This window comes from Toxotes jaculatrix, chromosome 2, assembly GCF_017976425.1.
Source record: "Toxotes jaculatrix isolate fToxJac2 chromosome 2, fToxJac2.pri, whole genome shotgun sequence".
NCBI classification, from domain to species: Eukaryota; Metazoa; Chordata; class Actinopteri; family Toxotidae; genus Toxotes; species Toxotes jaculatrix.
In genome coordinates this window covers 10,270,765-10,298,626 of record NC_054395.1, presented here as the reverse complement: position 1 = coordinate 10,298,626, position 27,862 = coordinate 10,270,765, and the positions used below count along the sequence as shown (strand labels likewise).

Here is a 27,862-nt window from a genome sequence, read left to right as displayed (position 1 = left end):
AAGTTAATCTGTCAGTTGCTTTACTGATTAAAGAATGAACAGTTTAATCTACTTTCAGAATAAAAGTTTCACTATATGTAAAATGGCCATCACAGTTTCCCAAGGTCCCAAGGTCACAATTTCAGGTTCACTTTAATGAGCGCTCTCCAGACCAGCAGATTTGACATTCTTGTTCAATATGTGGCATTAAAAATGAAATTATTTGTCAAAATAGTTGGTGATTCATTTTCTATTAATAAATTAATTTACTAATTGTTGCAACAGAGTTCTAAATACTATTTGTAAATAACCTCCAGGCTTTGCAAATATTGACTTACCTCCTTATTTATTTATTAATTCAGTCACTTACCGTGCTATGTCATATGCCTCCTTAGTACAGCCTTCTAGTGTCTCAGCCTTCCGTGGATGTGAGCCTAAAAAAATAAAGGCAATGAAAAAAAATAATGCAACATTTTCCATCCTTCACATCCTTCGTTTCAGTGAACCCACGCAGTAATTTGTTGTTTCTGTCAATACAATAAGGAGCAAACAACAAGAAAATGACTGTGAAAATGAGCAGAGAAAAAAAAGTCAGTGGAAGCAGTGATAACTGGAGTTGATGATTCATAGGCCTGTAATTTACTTTATTGTTCTAATAATATTAGTTTGATCCTGCAGTTGCTGTTTCACTTTCCCCCCAGAAATTCAGTAAAAAGAAGCTGACAGACTTTTGGCGCAGAGATGCTTACTATAGCCTTTTTATATACGTATATTTGCTCAATGGACATAAATCAGACTGTAACTGGAATTTCAACTTCTTTCCCACTTTTTTTCGCGTGCGTTGCCAATGTGCGCAAAATTGAGAAATTCCGACAGTCCCTAAAGGTCGCAAAAGTTTCTCATGTGCCACCATCCCCCTCCACCCCTGTCCCCTGATAAAACACACTATGCACAACACATACCCACACACATAAACACGCACACGCACACACGCACACACACACACACACACACACACACACACACACACACACACACACACACACACACACGCATTCCAGCAGGCGGGGTCCGTGACGTGTTGGGCCGTTTGTGAATGAGCTGCGGAGAGCAGCGCTCACCTCTCAGAGCAGAGTCCCAGCCAAGCCCAGGAGCCGAAAGAGAGAGAGAGAGAGGAGAAGGAAAAGTTTGCCAAATGGATTTCTTTGGAGGAGTCAGATCTTTATTATTTTCATATGTTCTCATTAACGGTATACTAATTACAATACAGACTAAAGAAGGTGAGTGCCTCTCTTTAAAATTATTTCCCAGAAGTTGGTTGACTTAAATCTAAGTTTTTTAAGTGAGCACGCGTGCCATGCGGGGAACTTCCTTTAGAAAACTTTAAAACAAGGAAACATTCTTTCTTACTTGTGTGACAGTCACATAGCGTCTAAAAATCTTATTTTTATAAAAACGCTGTAATTGTATAAAAATGCTTCTCGTTGAAGTTGTGTATTTAGTGATCAATAACCAGTTGATCTGAGACAGTAGACCGCATGCATGTGCGCTTCTGTAGACTTTGTAACACCAGCAGGTGAATTCTGGAGAAAGTTTGTTGAGTTAAACGCCTTTCTGAAAGTGTTGGATCACTTTGTAATCTTTTTTTCGCCCCTTTTGTATCAGCGTTGTATAAACAATGCTCATTTTATTTATTTATTGTGACATTCAGATACACACAAACTCTGAGCACAGTTTAGTCTATGTAATAAGTAATATAAGCAGTAAGTATAGTAGGGTAGAAGTAATAAATATATATGTGAGTGAGTAAATAAATATACATATAAATATAGATATAAGACTTTATAGAATAAAGTATTACAATACATAATAAGGCTACATCAGAAAAATAAAGCTAAGATTACATGTACGTCCAGAGGTTTGAGTTTTAGTTTTTTAAACTAAACAAAGTGTTCAGCCTTAAAAATAGATTAGATCAGTAATAGCATCCTGTAATCTTTGGGGTGGTTATGCAGCAACTTTAAACTCAGTCAATGGTAAATATCAAATATTAATATTGATGAAGTCAGATGATTTCCATCAATGCTGAGTCAAAACATATCTTTTTTGGTGAGTTTAAAGGTTTACTCTCATGTAGTAACGGTGTTCTTGTGTCTTCACAGAGGTTCTTTTGGATATGAGGGCAACAGGAGGTGAACTGGGCTGGTTGACATGGCCCTTAGATCAGGGAGAGAAGCCTGGGGTGAGTATCGCTCCGTCCTCTCCTCCAGCTCCCACTCTTGTGTATGGAATTTGCCTTGGGATAAATCTAGATGTAGAAAATGCATAGGAAGAACCTGGATAAACCGAGAGCCTCCAGTGCAAAATATTTGACCATTTGACTTGTGTGGTGAGCTGTTCAGTGGGCCCCGTGTATATACATGTCAGGTTTCTTTAAAATCTGGCAGTTAGAGCCTAATGGTTGCTCGGGTATGGAAGGAGTTGTAGGATCCTATCAGGAGTTGCCTGCAGAGCATGTCTGGGCTACACCAAAGCTTAGGCAGACAGAATAGCTGCTAGCTCTGAACTGGGAATACTTGTGGCTTCTTGTGGTTTCAAGGCTTCAGCTCCAGAATTGTATGTTAGAGAGCAATTAACTTTTAAAGTTTGCAGCATGTGGTACCTCTTTTTAGAGGGGGAGGGGTTTTAGATGGCACTAATCAGCCAGAACTACCTTTTCCTTAAACCCGGGGAAAATGTCTATGTTCAGAGATGCATCTGCAGTATAAGCTACATTACTACACCCAGACTCTGTGGTTATCTCTTTGCCAGTATATACAGGAGGCTTGTGTGCCTTCTTCCATATTGTGGTTTCAAAGTAATTGACCAGTCAAGCTCATGCAAATTCACTGTAAAGAGTCTCATTTGATGTGCTGATGAGTCAAAGGCATGTGCTGATGTGCCGTTCACAGTGGCTCACCCAACTTTCTCAGAGGTTTCACTGCTTAAATAATTACTTTGATACTTAACTTTCACTTTTTGTCCTAATAAGCATCATGTGTTGTTTCTTTTTTTTTTTAGGTTTGTTGGAAACATTTTTTATTGTGCACATTTTCTCATGTAACTACCACCACTTATGACAATTATTATTTTAAGTTTTAAAGGCCCCTCATAAAAAATGTTCACCAGCTGTTTAATAGAGGTGTTGGTTCTGCTGTTGTACATCAACATTTATACGCAGAGCCACACACTCAGCCAACAAAGCACATTCCTTTAATTAATAGCACAGTGGCTGCATGCACAGAGCAAACCACAGGCTCTGCTCCTGTGGGGGCCAATTGTTGCTCAAGAGCCAAGGTTATGTTAAAACATGCTGTCACTTTTTTTTTTCAGAAATATTTGTGGCAGTGTTTAGTATGCAAGCTGCAACGCTATTTGGGGAAGATGCCAATAGCATCAACAGCATGTGAAAAACTGAATTGGAAATAATTTGGTATCTTTGCAATGTCAGAAATGCTTTCTCACACATAGTCCTTGAGTGTGCTGTATTGTTGTGCTGTAAAGGCTCATAAAGTGGAGTTCTCCACATTGTAGAAATGTGGTGTTGCATTGAAGGATTGTGAAAATATTCAGGGGAGTAATTAGCAATGTGTGGAGTCATGGGTGTCCCTGCAGGCAGACTGTTTTTGTTTCCAGGATCAGATTACAGGGGTTGAACCCTCATGTGAAGTGTTATGGTGCCCCTTTATTTTTGCCTCCCTTATAGTTTTGGTTCAACCCAGCATGCTTAGGGGCTCCCCAGGGGTCAGTGCTCATACCTCTAACCTTGATGGTTTGTGTGGTTTTGTTTCAGTGGGAGGTTGTCCAGAGGACTCTGAATGGGTCTCAGCTCTATACCTACTCCGTCTGCAATGTTGGTGAACGTGAGCAGGACAACTGGCTGCGCACCACCTTCATCCAGCGGCGTCCGTCAGCTTCGCGGGTTTTTGTTGAAATCCAGTTTATTGTACGTGACTGCAACTCTTTTGACGGTGCCTCACTGACCTGCAAAGAAACCTTCAACCTCTTCACGTCTGAGTCGGATGCAGATGTGGGGACTACCTTCCGCAAGGGCCAGTTTAAGAAGGTGGCCACCATAGCTCCTGATGAGATCACCAGCAAAAACGAACTGCGCATCAACACAGAGACGCGAGTGGTGGAAAACCTGTCTCGAAAAGGCTTCTACTTGGCTTTTCAAGACATCGGAGCCTGTGTTGCACTTCTCTCTGTCAGGGTCTACTACAAAACTTGTCCGGCCACGGTGAAGAGTCTTGCATCGTTCCCTGAGACCGTGGCTGGAGGTGAAAACCAGGCTCTAAGGGAAGTGAACGGGGTGTGCGTGAATAACGCAGTCAGCGAGGAGCTGCCTCGCATCTACTGCACTGTGGATGGGGAGTGGGTGGTGCCAGTCGGACAGTGCCAGTGCAAACCAGGCTATGAGGAAGTCAAAGATGTGTGTCAAGGTAAGGGTGCACTCTTGAATCTTTGGTACTTTTAAAAGTCTTTTTGCCACCAGACATTGCATCCTGTTTGGATATAAACCCATAGGTGTTTTTTAAAGAGACCATTTGACATTGGTCACCTTTTACCTTCATTGTAATTGCCATAGGTTGTAAAACAAGCCTGTATGGCAGTGTGCGGATATTTATCATAGGTGTTATTATCATTGTTCAGTGGAATTCTCCCCTTGGCTAACATGGCCCCTGTGCAATGGAAGGAATGCTTAGGCCTACCTGTACATGTCCCGGCATCATCCCTGACCTTGAACTGATACCTATAAAATTAGGAAATGTGCTTTTCAGTTTCAGTTGTGATTCAAACGTATTCAGTTGTATGGAAACGTTTGTACAAGCTCAATCTGCTTGAGTTATAAAATGCTACACCCTTTGTGTCATCAGAGGCTCAAGTTGAGCAGTGAGAAAAGGCTCTGCTCCAATATAGGTTGTACCTGCTGGTTTTAAAACCTAAATTAACACTTTTTTTTTTTTTAGGTCTGAAACAATTTAAATAAAGTTGTTTAATGAATGTTAAAGTCATGCTCAGACGCTTCCCCTACTTCACAACTCTTTTCATAGTTCATAACTTACAGCCTGTTGTGTCAGGTGATTTCCTGCTCTCTCATTATCATCTGTTCTCTTATCTTGATATGGGTGTGCTACATAGTCCAACCATCACTCGGTCCTTTGACTTTGTAGTTATGGCGTAGTTGTGTTTTAAGTCCTGCAAAGAAGGCTTTTATTGTTGTGGGCAGGACTGTCAGGGTGACTGAAAGTGATGAAAGAAGCTGGGAGGCTACTGTACTGTGATGGATTAGCATCTTCAAGGCTGGTCGGGGGAGAGGGGAGGGGGCAGGAGGAAACTTCTGAGCCTCACTGACTTTGTTCATCTCAGACATCACAGAATGCAGAGGCCCTCTTCGTGTGATGGGGCATGCCAACTACAAGTTCCCCTGTCTGCCCAGGCATCCATCTCTCCCTCTTCCCCACTGTTTCACAAATTTGCTGAGCCTGAGCTATGGGGTGTATTGTGTGACTCCAGCGGTGTATGTGAACATACAACACAGGCTGGCATGCACGGGCCTGTTCAGATCTGTTCCATGACAGAACACCTAAAGACTCCCATCAGTCCAAAATACTCCTCCTGCTCCACTCCTTTTTTTTTTTGGCACTCATGCCTTTACACACACACGCGCATAACCTGTATTAATACACACCTTGGACTACAGTTGTAAATCCACATGCAGCCTGCTGATAATAGATTTGCTTTCCCACTTAGTTTTCTTCCCATTGGCAACAGACTGATAAAAGTGATGAAGTTTTCTGTCAATACATCATTCTTAGCTGCGGGAAAGTGCCAGGTAAGATGATTAGGGAGGGGGCGGAGATGAGGCAGGAAGGAATGAGAGAAAAGTCATAGAAAAGCGATAGAGAGGTTGTGTTTAGTGGAGGGGTGTGATTTCTAAAACAGAGAGAGGTGAGGAATGGAATGTAAAGGTAGGAGAACAATGAAGAGCTGTGTTTCCCTGCAAGGCTGGAGGAGCCCACCTCCACCTCCGCCTCCTCTCCCGCTTGGTTGGTACATTCCTGATCAGTTTGTCGAGGAGGAGCCTCCCAACATTACTCCAGACCTGTGGAATTCCCAGGGGGGGAAGAGCAGCTCCGGGTCAAGCCCTCACATAAAAATGACTAAACAAAGAAAACCCCCCAAAAAACTACCGAGATGAAGTCAAATGAGCGGTCTGGGATGCGGGAGGGCAGTCGTAGATGAAGGTGGACATGAATCACAGGGTTGCAGTGCGGGGTGGAGATGTATGGCTCGAAGGGTTTTAAATGGAATCTCACACAGACACACAGTTAATCATTCTCCCCACTTCTTTCCTGTACTGTGTGCTGTTCAGGCAGAAACCACAAAACTTCAATTGTGGTGCTTTTTCTTACTTGGGTTGAAAGTTTCCATGTTCGGTGATGTGATCACTCAGTTTTATGGCTCCTCGGCCCCGGAGGACCTGTTAAAGTAGAAATCTGTGACTTTATCTGGTTTTCGTCTCCATCTCTTCATTAGCTCTCGCTGCTGTGGTGTTTTTGGCTTCGAGATCACTTGTCTGTCCAACTGTGTTTCTAGGCTCCTTTTTCCCTTAAACTCCCAGTTGAGGTATCTGTAGGTGGCATGTGACGCCCTTCTCTCGGAGGCTGTCATTGCTCATACTAAATACAGAGTCCTTCTTTTGGACAAACAAACTCTGAAGATAAAACACATCACTTCCTGTGCCACAGAGACCTACCAGAGTGTTTGGAGCAGCAAATGTAAAAGCTTTTATGAACTGGTTGTAAATCATATCAGTCCGCAGAAGCAAGGCACAAAAGAGGCCTTTACCTTTTATGTAGGCATTACAGACTGTGCTATAAAGGAGAATAATTCTTGCTCTCAAAATACATTAGCATCAACTATGAAATGAATCAATATTTATGCATACTACCACTATCCTCACAAGACTGAGAAAGGCTGTTTTTGTGTTTTTTGACTATTTGTTAATTACTTTCTTGTTTACATTCATTTTGTTGTGTATTTACTTTTTGTCTTTTTTTGTTACTTTTTAAGATTCTGATGAAACGTAAAGATAATAACCATCTTTTTCTGGTGATAGAAGGATTCACATCTTTTACTTCAGTAAAAATGCATATTACTGGATTATTATTACTGATGAATGTATATATACGCATATTTAGAAATTTTGCATGAAATCATTAATCATAATAGTAGTCATTTAAAGTGTATTAAGTAAGAAGTACAATATATACTGATACATAATATAGCAGGATTACAGAGCAGCATAAAAGGGAACGTTTCAATACCTCAAAATTATACTTAAGCACAGTACTTGAGTAAATGTAATTAGTGTAACAGAAAAAAGAAAAAAAACAAAACAAAGGATGTCAGGATGTCGTGTTTTTAATCTCCTTTGTGAGAAAATAAACATTCTTTTTTTAAAAATTCTGGGCAAAAAAAAAAGCAACTTATTTGCTATTGAGAGGTCGGCTTTTAATCCCGGCAGCAGCGTCGTGGGTTTCCACTTGTGACTCACTGTTGACACTGACACAGTTTTCCTCCGCTGCCTATCACGCCCTTCCTTACCCATAATCCTCCCTGGCACAATAGAATGGCATACCGTGTGTCACCCCACAAAGGACCACTGGTTGCCCGGGCTGGTCCTCGGGATTGTGTTTAGCTGTCCAGGTCCACACCTCATCAGCCGCACTAAAGCCTCAACAAATAGGGCTTAATCCCACATTATGGCTTCCACAAGGCTGTATTTAACAAGGGAGACACATATATTTGGACTGCTGAGGGCAGTTTTGGTGTCTTGGAGAAAATGGCGTCTTGTGTGGAACAACTGTCCACCGAGTTCCAGTAAAGTTATTATTCCTTTCGCCAAAGAGGTTCCAGTAAACTATTTTCTGTCTCCCCCTCCTTCCCTCCCTGTCCGTGTCTCCAAACTCATCCTCAGCTGATGTAACAAACAGTTGGTGACTAAGTTGTAGTTGTGTGACTGCACGCTGTGGTGAGTGATTTGTATGGGTAGTAATTGACTTGGGTGTGTTTGTGCTTTTTAAGCGAAGTAACTACTGGTTCTGCTTGCTTTTTTGCCTTTGTGCAATCTCTCTTGCCGTTCTCTACCTCTCCCCCCACATCCTCCCTGTCCCTGAAGAGTCTTTCTGTTTTAGCTTCAATTTTCCACCTCTTGTCATGTATTTATTTGATAGTTTCTTATTTCAACACATAATTCCCATGACCATTGTACTGTCCTTAATGCAATTTACTCAAGAGACCTGCACTGTTGCGCAAGCTCTACCAAGTATAACAAACTGAAAGACAAAAAAAAAATTTTCCTTCATGTGTTGTGTTCTTGTTGTCCGTGAAATCACAGAGTGACTGTTATTCTTGGATGGATTTTTGGTGCGGGTCATGAATATGACACTAATCGAGTTTAAACATCCCGTTTCACACGGCCCTGGTGGAACTATTCAGACTGTATACAGTTCTTCTCTTGCTCTTTGATAAATACATTTCTCCTTGACTGACTCGTAAAGATAAATAGAGGCAAAACTTGAACAATGCTGCCAATCACAAAGTTTTTAGTGGAGAGGGACAGAAAAACAACTGGCCCTCTCACTGGCAACTGGCTAACATTTAGCGAAGGTGACATGTAAGCTTTCGGTTTCTATTTTTAATGAAGAATTTTTGAATTTTGATTGGTGCTTGTTCTCTTGGAAATACATCCTACAAAAACAGAGATCAAATGTTTCATAGCAAATAGTCTTTAAATCTCCTTGTACCTGGAGCCAGCTGGTTCATCATAATCACCCCAGACCTTTTAAGACTGAGGTCTTGTGCAATTTCAGCTTATCTGATGGGGAGTATACAAAGAAATGTGAGCAAGGCACCACACCTCAGGATCTCAGGGATTTGGTTTAGTTGGCTTACGATGGATTTCACATAATGGAATCATCTCACTCCTGCAGGATAATCCCTGCATTGAAATTTTCTGCTCTACCGAATTCCCTTGGCTCATGATCTCTGTGGCTGGTCTCAAAAAAAAAAAAAAAAGAAAAGGTGCAAGTCACAGACTTATCGGACGACGCTGCTCATTTGGATACACAGGCTGGATATGACTTCTCTTTTTCTTCCTCAGCTCTGGAAAGCCACTGTGATTACTTTGAATTTGTGGACTCCTCAGATCTCGTGCCAAGGTAACGTCTGCCTAGCGGGCTGAACTGAAGTTGGTTAGATAATGGGGGGACTCTGAAGATACTTTCAAGTGGTGTCATGCAGCGTCTTGTTGGGTCACGTTTTAGCAAACAGAACACTGGCAATTACTGCAAAGAAGATGACAGGAAATGTAGCAGAGAGATCTCGTGGCCCCTATGGCTCTTTAATGTGGATCAATCGTACTGTTGTGGTTTAAAAACTGTGATCAATGTGATGGTTGAGCCTCTGAGGTGTCAGAATGCATAGAAACCATGTTACCTTTGGATGCACCTCGCACTGAAGCTAATGGCGTTCTGATTTTGCTGGATCGTTTACAGTTTAGACCAGCATATTAACTTGAACTGATGGTGTGCATGTTAGCTTGTAGTGAGAATAAGAGAGTGTCCATCCGTACATTTTCAGTCTCAGCTTTTTTTTGTGTGTGTTTAATTGCAGTCTCCTGATTCAGTTTTTAAATGTCTGCCATTAGTCAAATAACTGAGCCTCAGCAGTTCTTGGCTGTTTAGCGCGTGTGTTGGTTGTGGTGGGGAAGTTAGGACATATTTCCTCTTTGTGACATTCCTGAGCCTGGAGGCTGTGTATATCTATGTGTGTGTTGTGGTGGGAGAGTCCAGAGCAATGTGAAGCACATTGTATTGTGCTGCTGGCGTGTGAGGTCAGCACTTTCCTTCCACCATGTCAGTCAGTCACCCCCCTCTCCCCCTCACCCCAACACAACACAACACAACACTCACCCACCCTTCGCTGCTAACAGGACAAGCCCGCAGCGGAAACCGGAGGTCACCTAATCCCTCGGTGACTCCCCGACCCGTTGGCTCAGGGCTTTCCATTGTCGCTCCACGCTCGGCGGCATCGCTCAGGCACTTTCCATTTTGTTGTCCAGCCTGATAAGTCATTTCGTTTATTGGTGCATTTGGTCCCATTTTGGCCCCTTCCCCAAACCAGGAAGTGGACGGTCCCCGGCTGTTGGCTCAGTGTGGTGTAGTAAAATGGTGTTTTGTTTGTCACCTGGCTCTCTGAATTTGACCAGCAACATGGAGAAATGTGGCCAAATGACCTTGACTGTGGTCCAAACTGTCTGTGATTTTCATATCAGCCAGGATTTTTGTTTCTTCAAAGTATCTGCTTTACATCAGAGTACACTGAGCACAATTTGTGCCTCCTATACTCCACTTTTCACTCCCAGTATCCCTCTTGTGTCAATGGGCCTGAGTGGACAGAGAGAGTGAGAGGAGAAGGGGGATCAGGGAATTTATTGTGTTTGTTAACAACCCCAGATGAAAGCCTGAGTGCAATTGTAAAACAGATGTAATGCCCTTACAGCTGCTCCATTGGTCAGCTAATCCTTTTGACTAATGCCCCCCCCCCCCACACGCACACACTTTCATCAACCCCTACACCTTTACTGCCTCCTGCTCCACCCCTCCCCTCCTCTACCTCAGTGACCCCTGGCTCATGTTACCGGCTCACCTCCCCCATCAGAGACCTTCATTGTTCCACCACCATCCGACTCCCCCAAAATGCTAATGACATGTTGTCACCCTGCATACAAACAAAATGACATGACATATTGCAATTACGGGTCGGACCAACTCAGGAATGAAAATCGGGGGGTGGGGTAGTGAAGTGAAGTAAATGAGGGTACAGACAAAGAAAGGACCCACTTGCCTCCAGATATATTTGGGGAGCTGCGCTGATAAGGATCAAAACATCTTTATTTCTTGTGGATTTATTTTTCCAAGATGTTCTTTTTTTATTCACAGGCCGACATCTGAATTTAACCTCCTTTCTCATGAGACATGCAACCGGCTGCTGCTGCAACTCTTTCTCCCTCATCCGCCTCATTGCGAGCATGTGTTTGTTTTACTTGGCCACTGACTCCCTGTAAGCCATGCACAGTTTAACTCACAACTACCCTGAGGCAGACATGACCTCTCAAGCCCAGCGCCGGACCCGATTGTGGGGGGGCCCCCCCTACTACTTACCCCTCTGGTCCTGAGGGCAATTTCGGTTGTCAAGCCACCATGTTACCCATTCATCCATCTATCCGACCATGCATTCATCAATGTCGGCAACCCATCCATCTTAACTCCTGCCGACAAACTGGGGGGCCCTTGGGCGCTCCCACTCCAGAGCCACTCAGGCTCCCAGAATGTAACAGGCCCCTGCACCCACTCTCAATAAACAAACACAGAGCCACTCAAGGTGCACAGGGCCTCTCAAATGACAAACAGTTCCTTACTTTGTAGCAATAGGGAGGGAAAAAGTGGCTGCTTTAAGTTTGTCAGATGTTTTGACTTAGAAGACGCTGAGAGACTTGTTTATGAGAGGGAAACGTTCATCTCAGGAACCCCCCCCCCCCCCCCCCCTTGAGTTTAGTGCCTGTGTTCATGTTGGGTTGACACGTTTTGACTTCCTTTTCAGTTATTATTCTGTCTCAGGACTCTGGTAGTTTCAATGCTGGTTCTTCTCTTGGTCACACTCCCCTGTGTTTCCATGCTTTGATTGGCTCCTCTAGGAAGGAAGGCTGCGTCAGCCTCACGCTTCCTGCTTCCTGTTGTGTCCAGCAACAATCCATAGTCCCCCCCCTCTACCTTCTCCATGGAACCAGGAAGTTTCCTTTCACTGGTTGTTGCTCTTTTTTGTCGAAGAATCCTCTTGTTAAATACCTCAGCACAGAGTCATCTAGTTTCATTTACTGTCTCTGTGACTCACATGTTCAAGCTACACAAACTCATTCACCTTTATGACGGAGGACTGGGCTGAAAAGGAAGCTGCAGTGAAGCCGCTCTGCTACAGCCCTCCTGTTGGGTGGTGTGCACTGGAATGTATCTTGATTATAGAGGCAGCTCACAGTGTAAGGCCATCATCTCCGCAGGCCTGACCACGATGCACTGCAGCCGGCACTGTAGCGCCAAAAAGAGGCTAGTCCTCCTCTATTCAGTTGCCATGTGGCATCTCGGCCATTCCCATCTGCAATGCTTGTGTGTGTATGTTTTTTATTTCAGCACTTGAATGGCATGGCATTCTCCTTGCCTGCTGGTCAGTGGTGAATAGCAATGTTAATGGGTTTGCTGGGAGCCTTTTTAGTGAGGTCTGGGAGGAGAGAAAGGAGGGGAGGAAGGAATTTGGGGATTACGAGGAGGAGAGGTAGGGGTATGAATCGGGGTTTGAGGCAGCAGCTGTTCCCCCTTCTCAATGGAGTTCACCCTGGCCTGTCCCTTTTCTTTCTCCTCTCTTTTCTTCAGCCCTCAGCAGGATACAGTATTCCTGTCTTTCTTTCCTGAACCTTCTGTTCCTTCATACCACTTCTCCTCTGCCTCGCCCGTACTCTGCCCCGTGTGCGTTAATGAGTAGCAGTAGTTGTTAGTGAAACAGCTGGCTAAGACAGAGAGGAGATGTCTTTCGGGGAGGATTGAGTAACCTGAAAGCCTATTGGACAAACTAACAAATTCTTCTCATGCTGAGTATGTTTCTTTCTACCACTGTTGTCATGCTCTTCAGTTAATGCACACCTCCTCACAGCAGCTCCGCCACATCTCGGTGAACCACAATGATAGAAAAAAGCCAAATGCAGTCGAAGTGAACCTCATGGTCAATCGAGTAAATCCCCTTGATATGACTTAAATGGAGCAGGAGCCATGTGCTTTCTGTCTTGTGTGTGGTCACTTGTGGCTTTTAAAATGAACTTCATTCATCTGAACCGCAGTGAAAGGCAGCCAATGACCAAGACAGTATCTCTGAGTGAATCTGATATTGTCTTTGTCCTTGGCTTTGCTTCTCAACTCTCCCCTCTCTCACTCTCCTCTTCAGCTGGAATCTGACATTAAAGCTCTGTGTTTGCCTTTGACTTAATGTTTCATTGCTTCTCCCTGGTCACTAGCATGAACCTCAGTTTCTCGCTACACATGCTTAATTTCAGTTGGCTATCATGTCTTCTTTCTGCCTCTTCTCTCTGTTTTCTCTTCGTCTTCTGTTGTCCTTTGGCCTATGTGTTGGTTCTCATTGGCATTGTCAACATCTTATGACAACTGTTGTGAGCTATTTAAATGCCCCAGGCAAATGACTTGAAGGGAAGGAAGGAAACGTGTGTGTGTGTGTATATACTCAATATGCGTGTGTCTGTGTGTGGCTGAACTGACTTGGAAGAGGGACATGAACAGGTGACAGGCAGCGGACATAATCCGTCTTCTGATGTCAGATTTACCCATGTGTCCACGGGTGTGCTTTGCATACATGTATGTGTATTTTGTGCATTACATATGGGTGGGGGTGCATGTGTGCAGTGCATACATGAAAGTGTGTGTGTGTGTGTGTGTGTGGATGAATGTGTGATGGTGTGAGGACATGAGCAGCAGCCGTAGGAATGCTCTAGCAGAGTTAAAGGGAGGGGCTGTCTCATTTCACTCTCCTTTATGGCGCTCTCTCCCAGAAATTTCACACCATATTAAGTTCATATTTCACCAGTGCTACACACAGCTGGATCTTCTACCTGCATTTCTTTATTCCCAGTTGGATGTGTGAAATTAGGTGTCATCTTATCTAGGTGATACAGTTTCAAAAGTCTACATGTGGACTGAAAGAATGATCTGGAAAAAATAAAAAGACTGTCGAGTGCAAACGGATGCACCGCACAAAGTCGCTTCACTTCTAATTCTCAGCGCTTTCTTGACTTTTGTTGCGTTTATTCCTCTTGTCTCGCAGCAATCGAAGACTGACTTACTGTTGTGGAATGTGGGATGACTGGTTGTGTTTGTTGAGAGAGAGAGACAGTAAGAAAGCAGCAGCAGAATGGGGTTGTTGGTTGAAAAAGTAAAGAGTAGGAGTGCCGGCTAGGCAAGGAGTCTGCGTTTTTGTCTTAGGGCTGGGCTCATGTGAGCAGTGTCTTAGCTGGAATGGACCGTGTTTTAATGAGTAGAGTCAACACTGTGCAGAACCTTGCCTCTGTTTTCCCTCCCACATCTCTGTCGCTTGTCCAGATCTGGCCTTTAGCCTCGACATAATAACATGTCCACTCAACCTTGTTGTCTTGCACTTAAGGTGAAAAGTTCACACCATCATTGATCTTTCAAAAGAAACTTGAATGATCTGGATGAACTGGCTATGCTCTCTGTCATATAGGACATTGCCTGGAAGGCATTGTCTTTGTTCACCTGCTTATGCAAATGTATTTTTGTGTTTGCAGAATGTCAGCCTGGCTTCTTCAAAGCTGCAGCATCCAGTGACAAGTGTATGCCGTGTCCTGCCAACACCCAGGGGCTGGACTCTGGGGCTTTGTTTTGTCCCTGCATGGATGGCTTCTTCCGGGCCCAGACTGATCCCCTTAAAGGACCCTGCTCAGGTAACAAGTCCATCTTATGAGAACCCTGCATTAAGAAAATGTAGAAATACTGGCCTTCAATGTGTTACCCCGTAATGTCACTTCCTGAGTTTTCTAGTGTGAACTCAGGAAGTGAATTTTATCTGAATCCTACAGGATGTACAGGGATTAAATATTCTTTTCTTGTTTTGTGTTGCCTGGTTTTCTTTGCACATATTAGTAAACGGTTTTGAGCACCATGATCCCATGAAGGAGGTATGACATCCTTTAGAATTCAAAACAGCACGTTTTCTAATCTCACTGTCATGAGGAAAGGAATCCACCACACATGCTTCCTGTATAACATCTCATATCCTTTCCCAATCTGTGTTCATCAGGCCTCCCCTCCGCCCCGCAAGACCTCATGGCCACTACCACCCAGCTCTCCGCTGGAAAACTCCTCCTCTCCTGGAGCCCACCCGAAGACACCGGGGGTCGAACCGACATCACCTATAGTGTTGAATGCCAGCGCTGCGAAGGCATTGTCTGCCAGCCTTGTGGAGAGAAAATCCGCTATGAGCCAGCCAGTGTGGGCTTGACTGCCACTAAGGTGTCAGTGAGTGAGCTGGATGCTCACCTCAACTACACCTTCACTGTAGAGGCACATAGCGGCGTGTCGCAGTTTGCTAGTCAGGCATTACCTCGGGCTACTAGACCACGATCCACCAGCACTCTGACTACATCTCTGCACTACACAGGTGAGTACTGCTGATATGAGGCAGCGGAGTGATGCTGTCTGTGCTGCAGTAATCAGAGATGCTATCTGTGAAGTAGCGACAGCCCAGCAAGTCAAATTGTGCTGCAGGAGTGAGATGAACTGTCAGATTGCATCTTCACTGCCACATTTTTCAGTTTTGACTATCTTCTGTCCCCAGATCCCCCCAAGATTACTGCTATGCGACTGGTTGAGAGGACCCCCACCAGCTTGTCCCTTTCCTGGGATGTTTCCCCACGACCATGGGTCCAAAATCGGCCCGTCCGATATGAACTTACCTATCGCAAGAAGGTCAGCCACTCTTGTTTACTCTTCTGCTATGTGTTGAAATGAAAGAGTAAATTTTACTACTGCGCAAGTTTAAAGCTGCTTCTATGATATTTAATTTTTAAAAAACTGTGACATTTTAAGGTCAGAGCTGATGATCTGACCATCAGCATGAGTTAAACATACATTTCATCAGCTGAAGCTTCAAGGAGACAAACATCACAGACCTGGACATGCTGACATTGAATGTGTGGCCTCAGTCTTCAGCAGTAACACTAATGCTTATGATTGACCTTCCTTCCTCTTTCCCAGGATGATAACCTGGATGTGACTACCTACATAGTGCTTATACGCAACAAGACCTCTGTACACATCAGTGACCTCGTTCCGGGCACAGCCTACCTGTTCCGGGTGCAGGCCCTTAACAGCGACAGCACCCCTGGAGGCTCAAGCGTGGAGGAACAGTTTGAGACCTCCTCTGAAGGTACAGAGGAAAACCAGTGTAGAGAAAGTTTCACTGTGTTCAAGACCGGGACGTTCTCTGATGTGTGTGTACGCTTTCTTCACCTTTCCAGCAGGCATCACTCAAAACAACACAGCAGTCATCTTTAGTGCAGCAATTGGAGGAGCGGTCATGTTGTTCATCGTGGTCGTGGTTCTGTTCATACGCAGACGGTCAGTAACCACCCCCGTCTTTCTGTCTAATCAGTTAGAATACACCCTCCTTCACTGGCTTCCTCTCTCATTCTTCTGTCCTTCCTTTGTGGGGCCTCCAAATGCCCTTTGCATTCACTCTCTCCTCACCTCTCTCTTTCTCTCTTCCTTTAGCCACCTTTCTCTTTCTCTTTATCTGGATCTGTGTCCCAGCACTCACTGGGGAAGAATTTGCGTTGAATGCGCCTTGTCATTGCTCAATGGTTATATTCTTGTGAGTGTTGGGGCCTTTGAAAGGAAATTGGTCCAGAGTGGTACATTGTTGGTGATAAGAGGCGCTTGGTTCTTTCTGTACCAGACTGCAGACACTTTGTAAAGGTGACCTGGGCCTGTACTGTAGCAGACTGTGGCCCGTCTGTCCACCTCCCTCCTGCCTGCTTGTCTGTCTTTCAGTCTTTAAATCAGCTTGGCAAACACAGTCTATCGTCAGCCTTTATCAAAGGGCCGCTTCTCTCTGAATGGTCTCATTTCACCACAGTGTCGGGATCCTTTTGAAAGCCTTAGAGCGCCTAGAAAAATGGTTACAAAGGTTGCTATGTGCTATTGATATTAAAGCAGGCAGATGATGTAGAGAAAAAAGTCCATTTGTTGTTTGAAAGAAGAATATTAATTTGCAAATGGGTTTTATTTTTTTATTCAGGAAGAGAAACCCTCACACCAGGCAAGGACCAGAGGACACCTACTTTTCCAGTTCAGGTACAAAAAAATCTCTCTCATCTCTCTCCTCACTTTATTCGGTGTATTTTCTCAATTTCCTAACATACCACAATCTTTTTTCTGTTTCACACAGAGCAACTAAAGCCTCTGAAGACCTATGTGGATCCACATACTTACGAGGACCCCAACATAGCTGTGCTTAAATTTGCCACTGAAATCCACCCCAGCCACATAACCAAACAGAAAGTCATTGGAGCTGGTGAGTGACAACCCTGCTGAGACAGTCTTCTGTGGGGTTTAACTCCGAGATGTTGAAAGATTTTTCCAATCCCCAAGTTTGCTGTTTATTTGGAGCATTTTCCACAGCTTAAGAAGCTGACTGACAGTGGTTACTTTAGCGAGATTAACATCTATCTGGCTGAGTTCTCACACAACAAGTTGAGACATTTTGTTGTGTGGCAACTCTTGGCTGCGTGATCTATGTGTTTTGGCTCAAGTTGACATGAACAATTACATAAAAGAAAGTGTTGCAGAAACAGTATTTTGGAAGGATATCACAGCACCTTCCCGGGCCCTGCCCAGATCTTTCCTACATGATACGTTTATTCAAGCGCGGCCACCTTTACCCTTTGAACCAAGAGTCTTTTTTCAACATTCATCCCCTCCCTAGTTCCCACGACCATGCCCCCCCTTTCTCCTCATGTGACAGCTGATTCCCATGCTCCGACACCACAGGCCATCCACCAATTATACAACATAGGCTCTGTCTCTCAACACCCAGCCAGAACACACCTCTGTGAGGAGGCCCCAGGCAAAACTTCCCTATTTTCATTCTGGTGCACAGAAAACCCCTGCAGCTAGTAACCTAAGAAAACAAATCAAACGCACACCTGATATCCCTTTGCCCCAAATCAATTGTTCCCCTGATGTATTTTTTTTTAACTTCAGGGGAGTTTGGCGAGGTGTACCGTGGTATTCTGAAGGTGCCAGGGAGAAAAGAGGTGGCGGTGGCTATCAAGACACTGAAGCCAGGCTACACAGAGAAACAGAGGCAGGACTTTCTGAGTGAAGCCTCCATCATGGGCCAGTTCTCCCATCAGAACATCATTCGTCTGGAGGGTGTGGTCACCAAATGTAAGGATTTCTGTGAGTCTTGCTGCTTTTTTAACTTTTTAAACTCATTATTTTCTCATCTTTTTTTTGGTCCAGTTTGGGCACATAGTTGTTTTTTTGTTTGTGTGCAGTTAAACATGCCATGATCGTGACTGAATACATGGAGAATGGAGCACTGGATAGGTACCTCAGGGTAAGTCCACCACAAAACATTTTTGCTGATGGAAATGTCTCTATCATGGTCATTGCTGTAATGATGATATGCATATTTGCAAACTGGAAAATTGCTCTATTTCTGGCGCATGATCCATTTTAGCATTTTCTATTGTACAGTCATGTCTATGTTTCTTTCGTTCTCTAAAATTCTTCCATTATTCCATTCCATCAGGACCATGATGGGGAGTTTTCCTCCTTCCAGCTGGTGGGCATGCTGCGTGGCATTGCTGCGGGCATGAAGTACCTCTCTGACATGAGCTACGTCCACCGTGACCTGGCTGCCCGCAACATCCTTGTCAACAACACCCTGGAGTGTAAAGTGTCAGACTTCGGCCTGTCCCGGGTGCTGGAGGACGATCCTGAGGGGACGTACACCACAAGTGTAAGTGGATATGAAACTTCCTGTTAGCTTTAAACAAAATATTTAGTCAAGGTGCAGCATGGTGTTAAAGACTTGAATTCTTTTTTTGATTCTCTGTGTCTGACTTGAAGCATTTTTCTTGAACAGGGAGGTAAGATCCCCATTCGCTGGACAGCTCCAGAGGCAATAGCATACAGGAAGTTCACCTCAGCCAGTGATGTGTGGAGCTTTGGCATCGTCATGTGGGAGGTCATGGCTTTTGGTGAAAGGCCTTACTGGGACATGAGTAACCACGAGGTGAGTTTCAGCGTTTACTGTCTGCACTTTCCTCTGAGGTTTTGCTGTTAGGGCCAAATGTCAACACAGACTCAGTGAGAAACGATATAATTAGCCACCTGATAAACTGCTTGCAGGTGATGAAGGCTATCAACGAGGCGTTTAGGCTGCCGGCGCCAATGGACTGCCCCTCGGCTGTGTATCAGCTGATGCTGCAGTGTTGGCTTCAGGATCGCTCCAAGAGGCCACGTTTCGGAGACATTGTCAGCCTGCTGGACAAGCTGCTGCGGAGCCCAGACTCCCTGAAGACCATTGCAGACTTTGACCCACGGTAAAATTTATTTACATACCAGACTAAGGGCTTGATGTGCATATTTTTCCAGTGCTGACCCTACAATAGCTGCCACTATCAGCAACCAGTTCTTGGAAACAGCCCTGAAACCACAACATTTGCAAGACAACTAATATAGATTCCACTTTTCTTCTCATTGCGGGATATCTCCTTCTGTACTCTTTAAATTTTCCTTCTGGTTGATGCTGTCAACTTATGTAGCACAAAAACCCTGCTATAAATAAGCACCCAGTGACATGCAGAAGGGGAACAACTTTCAAAATAGCTCTATAAGCTAAATTTGACTCCAGACTACGTAAAAACTTGACTTACATCAACTTGAGTGTTCAGCTTGACTTGGACTTCTTATCTTGATTTGGACAGGGAGCTTGTCCTGGATTTTCTCAAAATGGACATAAAAACAGCTCTGACAGCAGCTCTCGATTTACTTTGACTTAAAACAGTGCATGGTGTATCTAGGGTAGTTTTGGCGGAAAGGGGGAGTAGCTTTAAGAAGGCCTACTCAAACCATTAAAAGGACATACAGACACTTTGCCTGCCAGGCTAATGAAAGAAATCTGGGTGAAATGTGTGAACACTAAAACTCTTTTGTAGGGGATTGTATGCATGAACGCATAGTTTCCCTTTTGTGAAGGAGCATTAAAGCCAGGAACGGTGAGAAAGGACAAGAGGCTGTCATGCTTCTATCTTAATCAGCCCTTGCTCTGACTGCCCCAACTGGTTTTTATCACCGTCTTGTTTCCTGCGTAGTAATTACAGTCCTCAGTCATCTGCCTTTGTTGTGGGAAAGCCTGTTGATTATTATCGTTTGGATCTACTTTTTGCAGCGTATCCATCCGCCTGCCCAGCACCAGCGGCTCGGACGGTTCCCCATTCAGGTCTGTGTCTGAGTGGCTAGAGTCCATCAAGATGAGCCAGTACAGTGAGAACTTCACCTGCGCTGGGATCGTCACCATGGACCAGGTCCTTCAGATGAAGAACGAGTAAGTGGGAACTGAGTTCAGATTTTGTGACACCACATTTAAAAAAAAAATCTTGGATCTACTTACTTAATTTACTTATTTAGTATATTTTTCTCAAAGAGGAAGGAAGCAGGAATGCTTGGTCGTCAAATTATGCCATGAATTAAAAGCAACATATTGTACAAATATGCTTCCTCCCACAAAATGAAGTCTGTGATGAACTTCACTCGAGTAGTTTATGTATTTGTTTTCCTAAAAATGTTGCATTTAACAGCCAGCAGGATAGTTTGCACACAAAATAATCTGTAACCTCAGTTACAACTTGAGAAATGCTTGAGATGGAAAAAATAATGGAGGGAAGGAGAAGGAGTGGGCTCATTTGTGGTAGACTGGTGGTGGTGACTTGTGGTCGCTGCAGTCCTTATTCTTCTTTCTTCTCTCTATTCTTTCTCTCATCCCTCCATTCACCCACTCACACTAGCTGCCCTCGGCAGCACTTTTGCTTGAGACCCGAAAACCACCAGTTTTGCCTGTGCAGGGCAAAGGCCTTCTGTGGCTTCTTCAGCATTAAAGGAGGGAAGGAGGAGGAGGAGAAAAGAGCCTGTGGAGCAGGAGCAACTAGATGAGATTAAGGAACTGAAGTAGATGGATGAGATTTGCCTCCCCATAGTCGCCACGTTTAGTTTGTACTTCTAGAAAGATTGAAGAGGTGCACTCAGAGTGTACCCCCTGAACTTATCACAGGATAGTTTTAAGCAATTGGATCGTCTCAGATGTGTAGGAGCTCTAAGTAGGCAATTTAATGAAATGGAGTCAACCTTTTGGAAAAAAAAGTGGCTCAGTGAAGCACATGATATAAGGATGTTCTGGGGCAATAATGAGGGCCAGAGCTTTTCCTAACCGCATGACCAGCCAAAAGGAACCCCCTCACCCTACCCCTTCCTCTGCCATGGCCTACGTATCTCAGTTGGTCTTGCTCATGATTTAGGGAGATGGGCAGACTGTAAAGCAGACGACAAACCCTTTTGAAGTATTTGTCATACAGAATGGTGTGATTTCATGGCCCCATGTTTCCATCTCAGAGCATCTGGCAGCACTCTTGGAAAACCAGCAGTTATTTACAACCCACCCTCTGCTTGCCAGACGAGTGATTCATGGTCAACAGGGAGAATCCTCGTTAAGTAATTAAAGCTGTAATTAAGGCTTTGACTTTAGACTGCTGTGTTGCAGGGCTTTTGCAGGTTTGCATCATGTGCTCGTGAAGGATATTAGCCTGTAATGGCAGAGATAATTTGAAACCTTGGCGGGTGTCTAACTTAGAAGACACCCCACCTAGCTGAACTGGTTCAGCGATCAAGCTAGAAATGAATGGAGCGAGCTCGAGGCTGGCATTTCATCACATTGAATGAGTCAGTGATTGCTTCAAGGCTTGAGAGGCAGGAAAGATGTGTGTGAAAAGTGTTGGAACGAGTCCAAAGTGTAAATCCATCTGCAGCTCCTCTTATATACTGTCATGTCTCTCTTTTCCAGGGATATTAAGAACATCGGTGTGAGGCTCCCTGGCCATTTGAAAAGAATTGCCTACAGCATCTTGGGTTTAAAGGACCAGACTAGCACCCTGAGTGTGTTTGCAGTGTGATCCTGACAACGAAGAGAATTAAAATCGGGCACTGAAGCAGGCAGCGCTTTGAACTCTAAGCTGAGCTGGAGCGAAACTGCAAGGACGGCATTGGATCGGCAGAACCAAGAGAAATGTCATGCCATCCTTTGGGGCCGACTGAATCAGACTGTTTTACTGTACATTTTTCATTTCTTCATCTTATTCACACGGGAATGGAGCAAATATACAGCAAAAGATGTATCAATTAGACTCTGTATATTTAGATATCTATTTTTATTATCCATGTCTTCTGTACAGATACAATTCATTGCTCATGCATTTATTTTTTTGTTCTTCATTTCGCATTCCAGCTTCATAAAAATCAACAATCAAGCCAGTTCTGGGAACAGCTTCAACTATAAAATTGCACCCTGAGCTTGTTGCATCCAGTGTCAAACAAACAAGGGAAGTGCAGTTAAGTGTGATAGTATGGGAGCAGTGGAATCCAGTCCCGGCTCAGTTTGTGGTTGGTGCTGATGTCACGGCGTCTCCCTTTAATTGGCACTTTGGTCCATTTCCTTTTAGACCAATGAGGATGGAGCGCCGAGAGGGCTGAAATGAGCTTGAGCTGGCCCAAAGTTAAAGACACGGTGTTGCTTAGTTGTGTAAACACAGACCGACCAGGTGTTGTTATTGGCCTTCTGTTGGCTCCAGGCTGAAATTAAGCTATAATCATCATCAAGTGATGTTAGAGCATATATGAGGTACTCTTTGTGTACAGATACACTTTTTTTTTCTTTGTGTTTGGGCGATTACCAAAAATATTGGGATTAAGAATTTATAATGTAGCACTTGGATCAAGAATCACGTGATCTTGGTTTGTCTCAGAATTGCAAGAAAAACGGTGACCACACACACAAACTCCTGAACTAACAGAAATCAAAGTGAGAAATTGTGTAAATTAAGGAAGTTTCAATTAGAGTGCAGTACATCTGTTTGTAGCGTGCCGGTAATGAAGAGGGAGATAGTGAAGTTTGCCAAAATGCACATTAAAACCCCCCAACGAAAAAAATAACAAAAACAAAAAACAAGACTTCATGATGATAAATGTTTTGTGGTTGAAATGATTTCATACTTAATAATAGTTTGGTTTGAAATTTCAATGTCTCATTAAGTTTTGAAAATATGCATTCATATTTCTGTTGGTTTGAGTAGCATGATGTTGACGGGATTAAACTAAACTATAAATTAAACTATATGCTTTGACAATTACGCTTGTTCTAGACATTTAAAGACATTTTGAAGTGCCTGTTTGTGGGAGCGGGAGTTTGCTTCTGTGTGTTTTAATGAAGCTCTCCAGTGTAGTGGGAAGTGTGTATTGGTCAGTTTCCCCCAGTGCTCTTCTTTGAATTGATGACTGCAAATCATTGTGTTACTGATGTGCACCTTCCTTTACTTGAAATTTTACTGTCTTTTCAAATGTATCTATAATTCTGTTGTAGCTGATAGACCCATCTTTGGAAAAGGGATTTTGTGTTGTTATTACTCTGGTTTACTGGTTGCAATTACACTTTTGTACATTTTTGTATGATTTCACTATTTGCCATATTACCAAACTGATTGTTTTTTTTTCCCATCACTTTCCTCCAAAGCTATGTCTCCTGCTTTTGCTGTGTTTCCAAACATTTTGAGAGTTCCTTCATCAAAGCGCAAACTCCTTCCCTTTTGCCTGTTGTTTTATACTGTATTTAATAGTCTATTTATTTTTTACTTTTATTTATTTATCCTGATAAACACTGAGCTGGGATTATAACTGAAGGTTGCGCTCTCATTCTCAATAATAAAAAAAAAAGCTCTAATGTCCCTCTTTTAATCCTGAATTATTCAAACCGGAGACTGCCTTCACTGCATTTGTTGGAGCAATAAAGTCTTAAATCTGGCAGAGCCTTCTGTATGATTGACACAAAACAGAGCGGAGGAATGCTGTTGTTTGTTTTAAATGGTGCCAGGATGTTTATACTTCCACCTGGATATCCTTATAATCCCGCTGGATGGTTTAATTCCACAGTTGGAAGCTGTAATAAACATGTGACTGCTTCATTACCTGCAGGGGGGAAGCTGATGTCAAGGCATAAATACACACACACACACACACACACACACATTGTACATTGTATTAGATTTATATTCTCTAGTTCAGTGAACCAGATATTAAATCGTGAGATGAAAGTAAACTTGAAAATCTCAAATTTAGCTCTGATATTTGTATTTATTAAACAAAAGTCACACTGTTATCTGCCATTTCATTACTTTTGCCTTTGGAAACGACCTTCAGTGTGATATCAACTGTTCTTCTCCCATGAACTCTTCTGTTACATTGGAAAGTCAAACATGAAGGTCAGAATTTGTCTCTTACCACTTGGACAAATGCAGTGGAATTTCACTTTGCAGTGGACTTCTGAGTAAGAAACTGAGGACAAGAAAACCTTTGCACCTGCTTATGAACTTCACTGCCTAAATGAAGTTTCAGCATGGCTTGACCACAAATCTATCAAAACACCTGTGTGGTTAAACATGAGGCTGCAGTTCTGAAAACTTCATGGACAGTAGTTTGTTTACAGTAAAAGATCATTCTGGTTTATAACAACTTGGGTTTTACTTTACACAGATGTCACTAATAAAACCAGTTAGACATGACAGTGTGACAGTGAGCCAGCATGCACCACACAGGACCCTGAAACTGATGTTGCTAAATGGAATTCAGCCTTTATTTATTATTTAAATTTGTGCTTTCCCTACTCGACATGTCAAAATGTCTTCTGTCAAAAATGTTTTCTGGCCTTTTCCTGTCAGTGATAATAACGTCACCCTTGCTCAGTTAATTGCTGTATGAAATTGCTAAAAGGAAGCCTAGCAGGACAAAAAACATGATTAGTGACACGGTCAGATGGGTTATACACAAATTCCCCAGTTAGCCAAACAAATATGGAAGAGAAAACAAAGGCAAACGATGAATTTCTTACCCAAGGAAAGATCACTACCAACTTCCGAACAAAGGGGCTCACATAATCTGGCTAAACTGTTGGCTTGTTCACAACCTGTCTGATTGTCTGACTCCTTGTGTCTCTTGTCTTGTCACAGTGTTACCAGTTGTTAGCATTTACTTTGGTGACTAATATTACTCTGACAGATAGAAACAGTGGCCAAAACCATGCAAATCAGACACAAGTTGAAATATGGCTGTATTAATAATAAGGTGCATGCACAAATGACCTATGGGTTCATTTTTTATAAGAGGACAGAGTCAGCATAGCAGAGAGCAGGCAGGGGAGTGGGCAAATGTCAGTGTCAAATGTTGCGTTAGCATGTTGCATCAGTTACCTTCTCAGATTTCACAACTCACACCTGCTGAGGATGAAAATGCTAATAAAACATAACTGTACAAGGCAGAGAATTCATCTAAACATGCCCCATACTCACTCCGTGCTTCACCTTGACTGATCCACTTTGCCTTATCTGACTCACTCTGACCTTGCAGTAGCAAGGAAGTCCCTGGCGCCTTTCATTTTCAAAATTATCAGCTTTGGTTGATTGATGCAAGTGACAAAGCCTTAAATACATTCCTTAGATAAGAGTCACACACCAGAAAAAGGAATGTCAATATTTAGGTGTTGAATTAATCTGCAGGTCAACAGAGAAGTAGCAAGAAAAAGCCCAATGCAGACGGAGCATGGGAACTTGGATTTGTCCCTCATGAGTCTTTGTCCTTGACTTCCAGCTGGCTGTGTGTTCTTGCCTCTGTTAAACCAATAGGATGCCTAGAAATAGTCCTGGGTTTGTGTGGCGACTGTAAACTGAGAAAGTCTTCTACTATTTTCCATCTCCATCCATCCATTCCCTCAGTGTTTCACAGCGTGGTGGATTTTTGCTCACTCTCTCTTTTATCCACGATGGAAAAAGAAGAGCAGAGCCGCACCGTTTAGCTGCTGATTGTACTGTTTGGATTTATGCAAATCCACGTCTGAGTGCGTCCAAACTGACTGCTGGAGGAGTTCGGTTTGTGTCCCCGTCGTCGGCTGTAATGTGATTATCCTCGCTCTGCGGGGTTTGAATGTGTGGAAGTTTGTGTCTTGTCATTAGGACTGTAAATGACAGGGATGCATGGAGAGACAGAGAAAGAGCAGGGGGAAAGTGAGGCCTGGTGGTGAGGGTGGGGGTGGAAGGAGTTAGCTGGAGATTTGAGCCATACCAGGGCTTTACTGCAGGCCACAATAGCATGTGTGGTGATTGTGTTGAAGGCTTGGCGTCCAGGGCCCGAGCCTCCCCCCGTGGACTGTTGTGCGTGGGGGCCATGGCTCCCAGAGCTTTTCCCCTCCTTCTTGTGGCTTGTTAGATGTCTTTGTTCTCAGGGCGAAGGTCAATTTAAAAAGAAATAAGGAAGAAGGAAAACATTACCATGGCACTGTTCATGTATGACCTCTCCCTGTACCGCCGCCCTTCCATTTCTTTCTTTTTTTTTTTTGTTTTATGTTCTCCTGGCAGCTCCCAGTGTCATGCGTGGATTTGAAAACCGGCAACGCTGAGGAATTTACATCCTCGCTAATTTTAGCAATGGGTTCCTGACCAGAAAACACATCCTCCAATTTCTGTCTATATTGGTCTTCCTGCGTCTTTCCGCTGCTGTTTCTCTCACCAGCGCTCCAGGGCTTTTGCAGATTATTCCTCTCTCTAAGTCTCCTCCAAGCCCCTCAATTTTCCTATTTTCACTGCATTCTCAACTAAAACTTTTTATATACCCTGATCCAAGATTACACTCTGAATGCTGCCAGAGCTCCTCTCCAGGTTGAATCCATGTACAAACAAACTAAGCTTCTGGAACTAAACGCAGTAGTGAACTTATTTAATAAGATAGTGAGGAGCAAATAATTATTACCAGGATCTTACATTTCCCCAACTGTGCAGCTGAGATGTTTGATGTCAGCACGAGGCGACATGAGGGGGGGGTGGGGTTGACCAGCAGTAACACAAGCCACTGTTGACATAGGCCTCATCTTTCTGCAGACTCTTTGTATATTTTGCAACGCTGGCCTAATTTACTCCATATTCCTGCTAATGACACGGCCGATGTCACTCAACACACGACAACATGAACACATTCTCACAGGTCTGTCTTTACAAGAGCCTGTACACATCTGTGCTGCTGTTACGATGGAGCTGTTCAGGCAGCTGCTGTTTTCAACAAGGTTTTGTCAAGGAGGGAACCATCAAACTCCAGAATTAGACTAAATGTTTTAAGGTTGATTTTTGGATGCATCAAATCTAAAATCTTCTTAAAACAGTTTGTTTAAAACAGCTCATTCCATACCGAGCTGGCAGGATCGAAGGCTACAATATGAAGAAGGTCACATGGTTTGGTTCATGTTTCAGTTTGTGGCCCTTAAAAAGATGAAATCCCTTTGAAGTTCATACATACGGAAATGTAGCCTTAACAACAGAAACTGAATTTAACTCTGTTTAACTTAATTATCTAGACCTTCATTTAGGCAGGGCAGGTTTTGAGCTCTTTTGCAGCACATACTGATGCACCAGCTTTACATATAAAATATTCTGTCTGTACTTCATGACAAGCGCTTGTCACCATTTACCAGCAGCACTTTTTAAATCAAACCAGGTGGCAGATGTTAAATAATCCTGTCAATATCAAACCTTCTCAGAGTAAACACATGCAAGTTATTGTATCTACATATTTGGAGCTTAAGAACAGCATATATTTTGTTCTATTTGCATATGCAAAGTATTTCATTTAAGGTTATATTTAAAGATAAAAGCATCTTGCAGTGTATTTTATGGAGAAATAGAATTTCTAAAGAACAGCTGCAACAATTGGTCAATTAGGTGATCAACAGACAATTGATCAGAAAGTATACTGACGACAAATATTCTCAGTGTCCAGCTTCACAAATATGAACATCTTCAATGATAGTAAACTGAACCTCTTTGGGTTTC

General features: G+C 43.4%; 1 protein-coding gene across 4 annotated transcripts; it reads left to right on the top strand.

Moving 5' to 3' along the window:
- Positions 1-1,119: 1,119 nt before the first annotated feature.
- epha2b (eph receptor A2 b) lies at positions 1,120-23,795 on the top strand. 4 transcript variants are annotated; one of them, XM_041048810.1, is made up of 17 exons: positions 1,120-1,259; positions 2,142-2,221; positions 3,812-4,460; positions 14,450-14,605; positions 14,962-15,321; positions 15,499-15,629; positions 15,918-16,089; positions 16,184-16,280; positions 16,960-17,015; positions 17,110-17,235; positions 17,925-18,110; positions 18,221-18,282; positions 18,478-18,687; positions 18,814-18,963; positions 19,080-19,273; positions 20,122-20,277; positions 21,787-23,795. In XM_041048810.1, exons 1-17 carry the CDS (start codon positions 1,175-1,177, stop codon positions 21,893-21,895), a joined length of 2,979 nt encoding a protein of 992 aa, XP_040904744.1. In that variant the 5' UTR covers positions 1,120-1,174; the 3' UTR covers positions 21,896-23,795. The 4 variants fall into 4 exon arrangements, with proteins under 4 accessions (XP_040904744.1, XP_040904727.1, XP_040904736.1 ...); XM_041048793.1 differs by having other exon boundaries at positions 17,925-18,122; XM_041048802.1 differs by having other exon boundaries at positions 16,181-16,280.
- Positions 23,796-27,862: the final 4,067 nt, after the last annotated feature.

Excerpts from the sequence above, each read along its gene's own strand:
- epha2b (XM_041048786.1), top strand. The coding sequence starts at position 1,175 with ATGGATTTCTTTGGAGGAGTCAGATCTTTATTATTTTCATATGTTCTC. Across the intron at positions 16,281-16,959 it reads GTTCTGTTCATACGCAGACG|GAAGAGAAACCCTCACACCA; the intron begins GTCAGTAACCAC and ends TTTTTTATTCAG. Across the intron at positions 17,236-17,924 it reads ACAGAAAGTCATTGGAGCTG|GGGAGTTTGGCGAGGTGTAC; the intron begins GTGAGTGACAAC and ends TTTTAACTTCAG.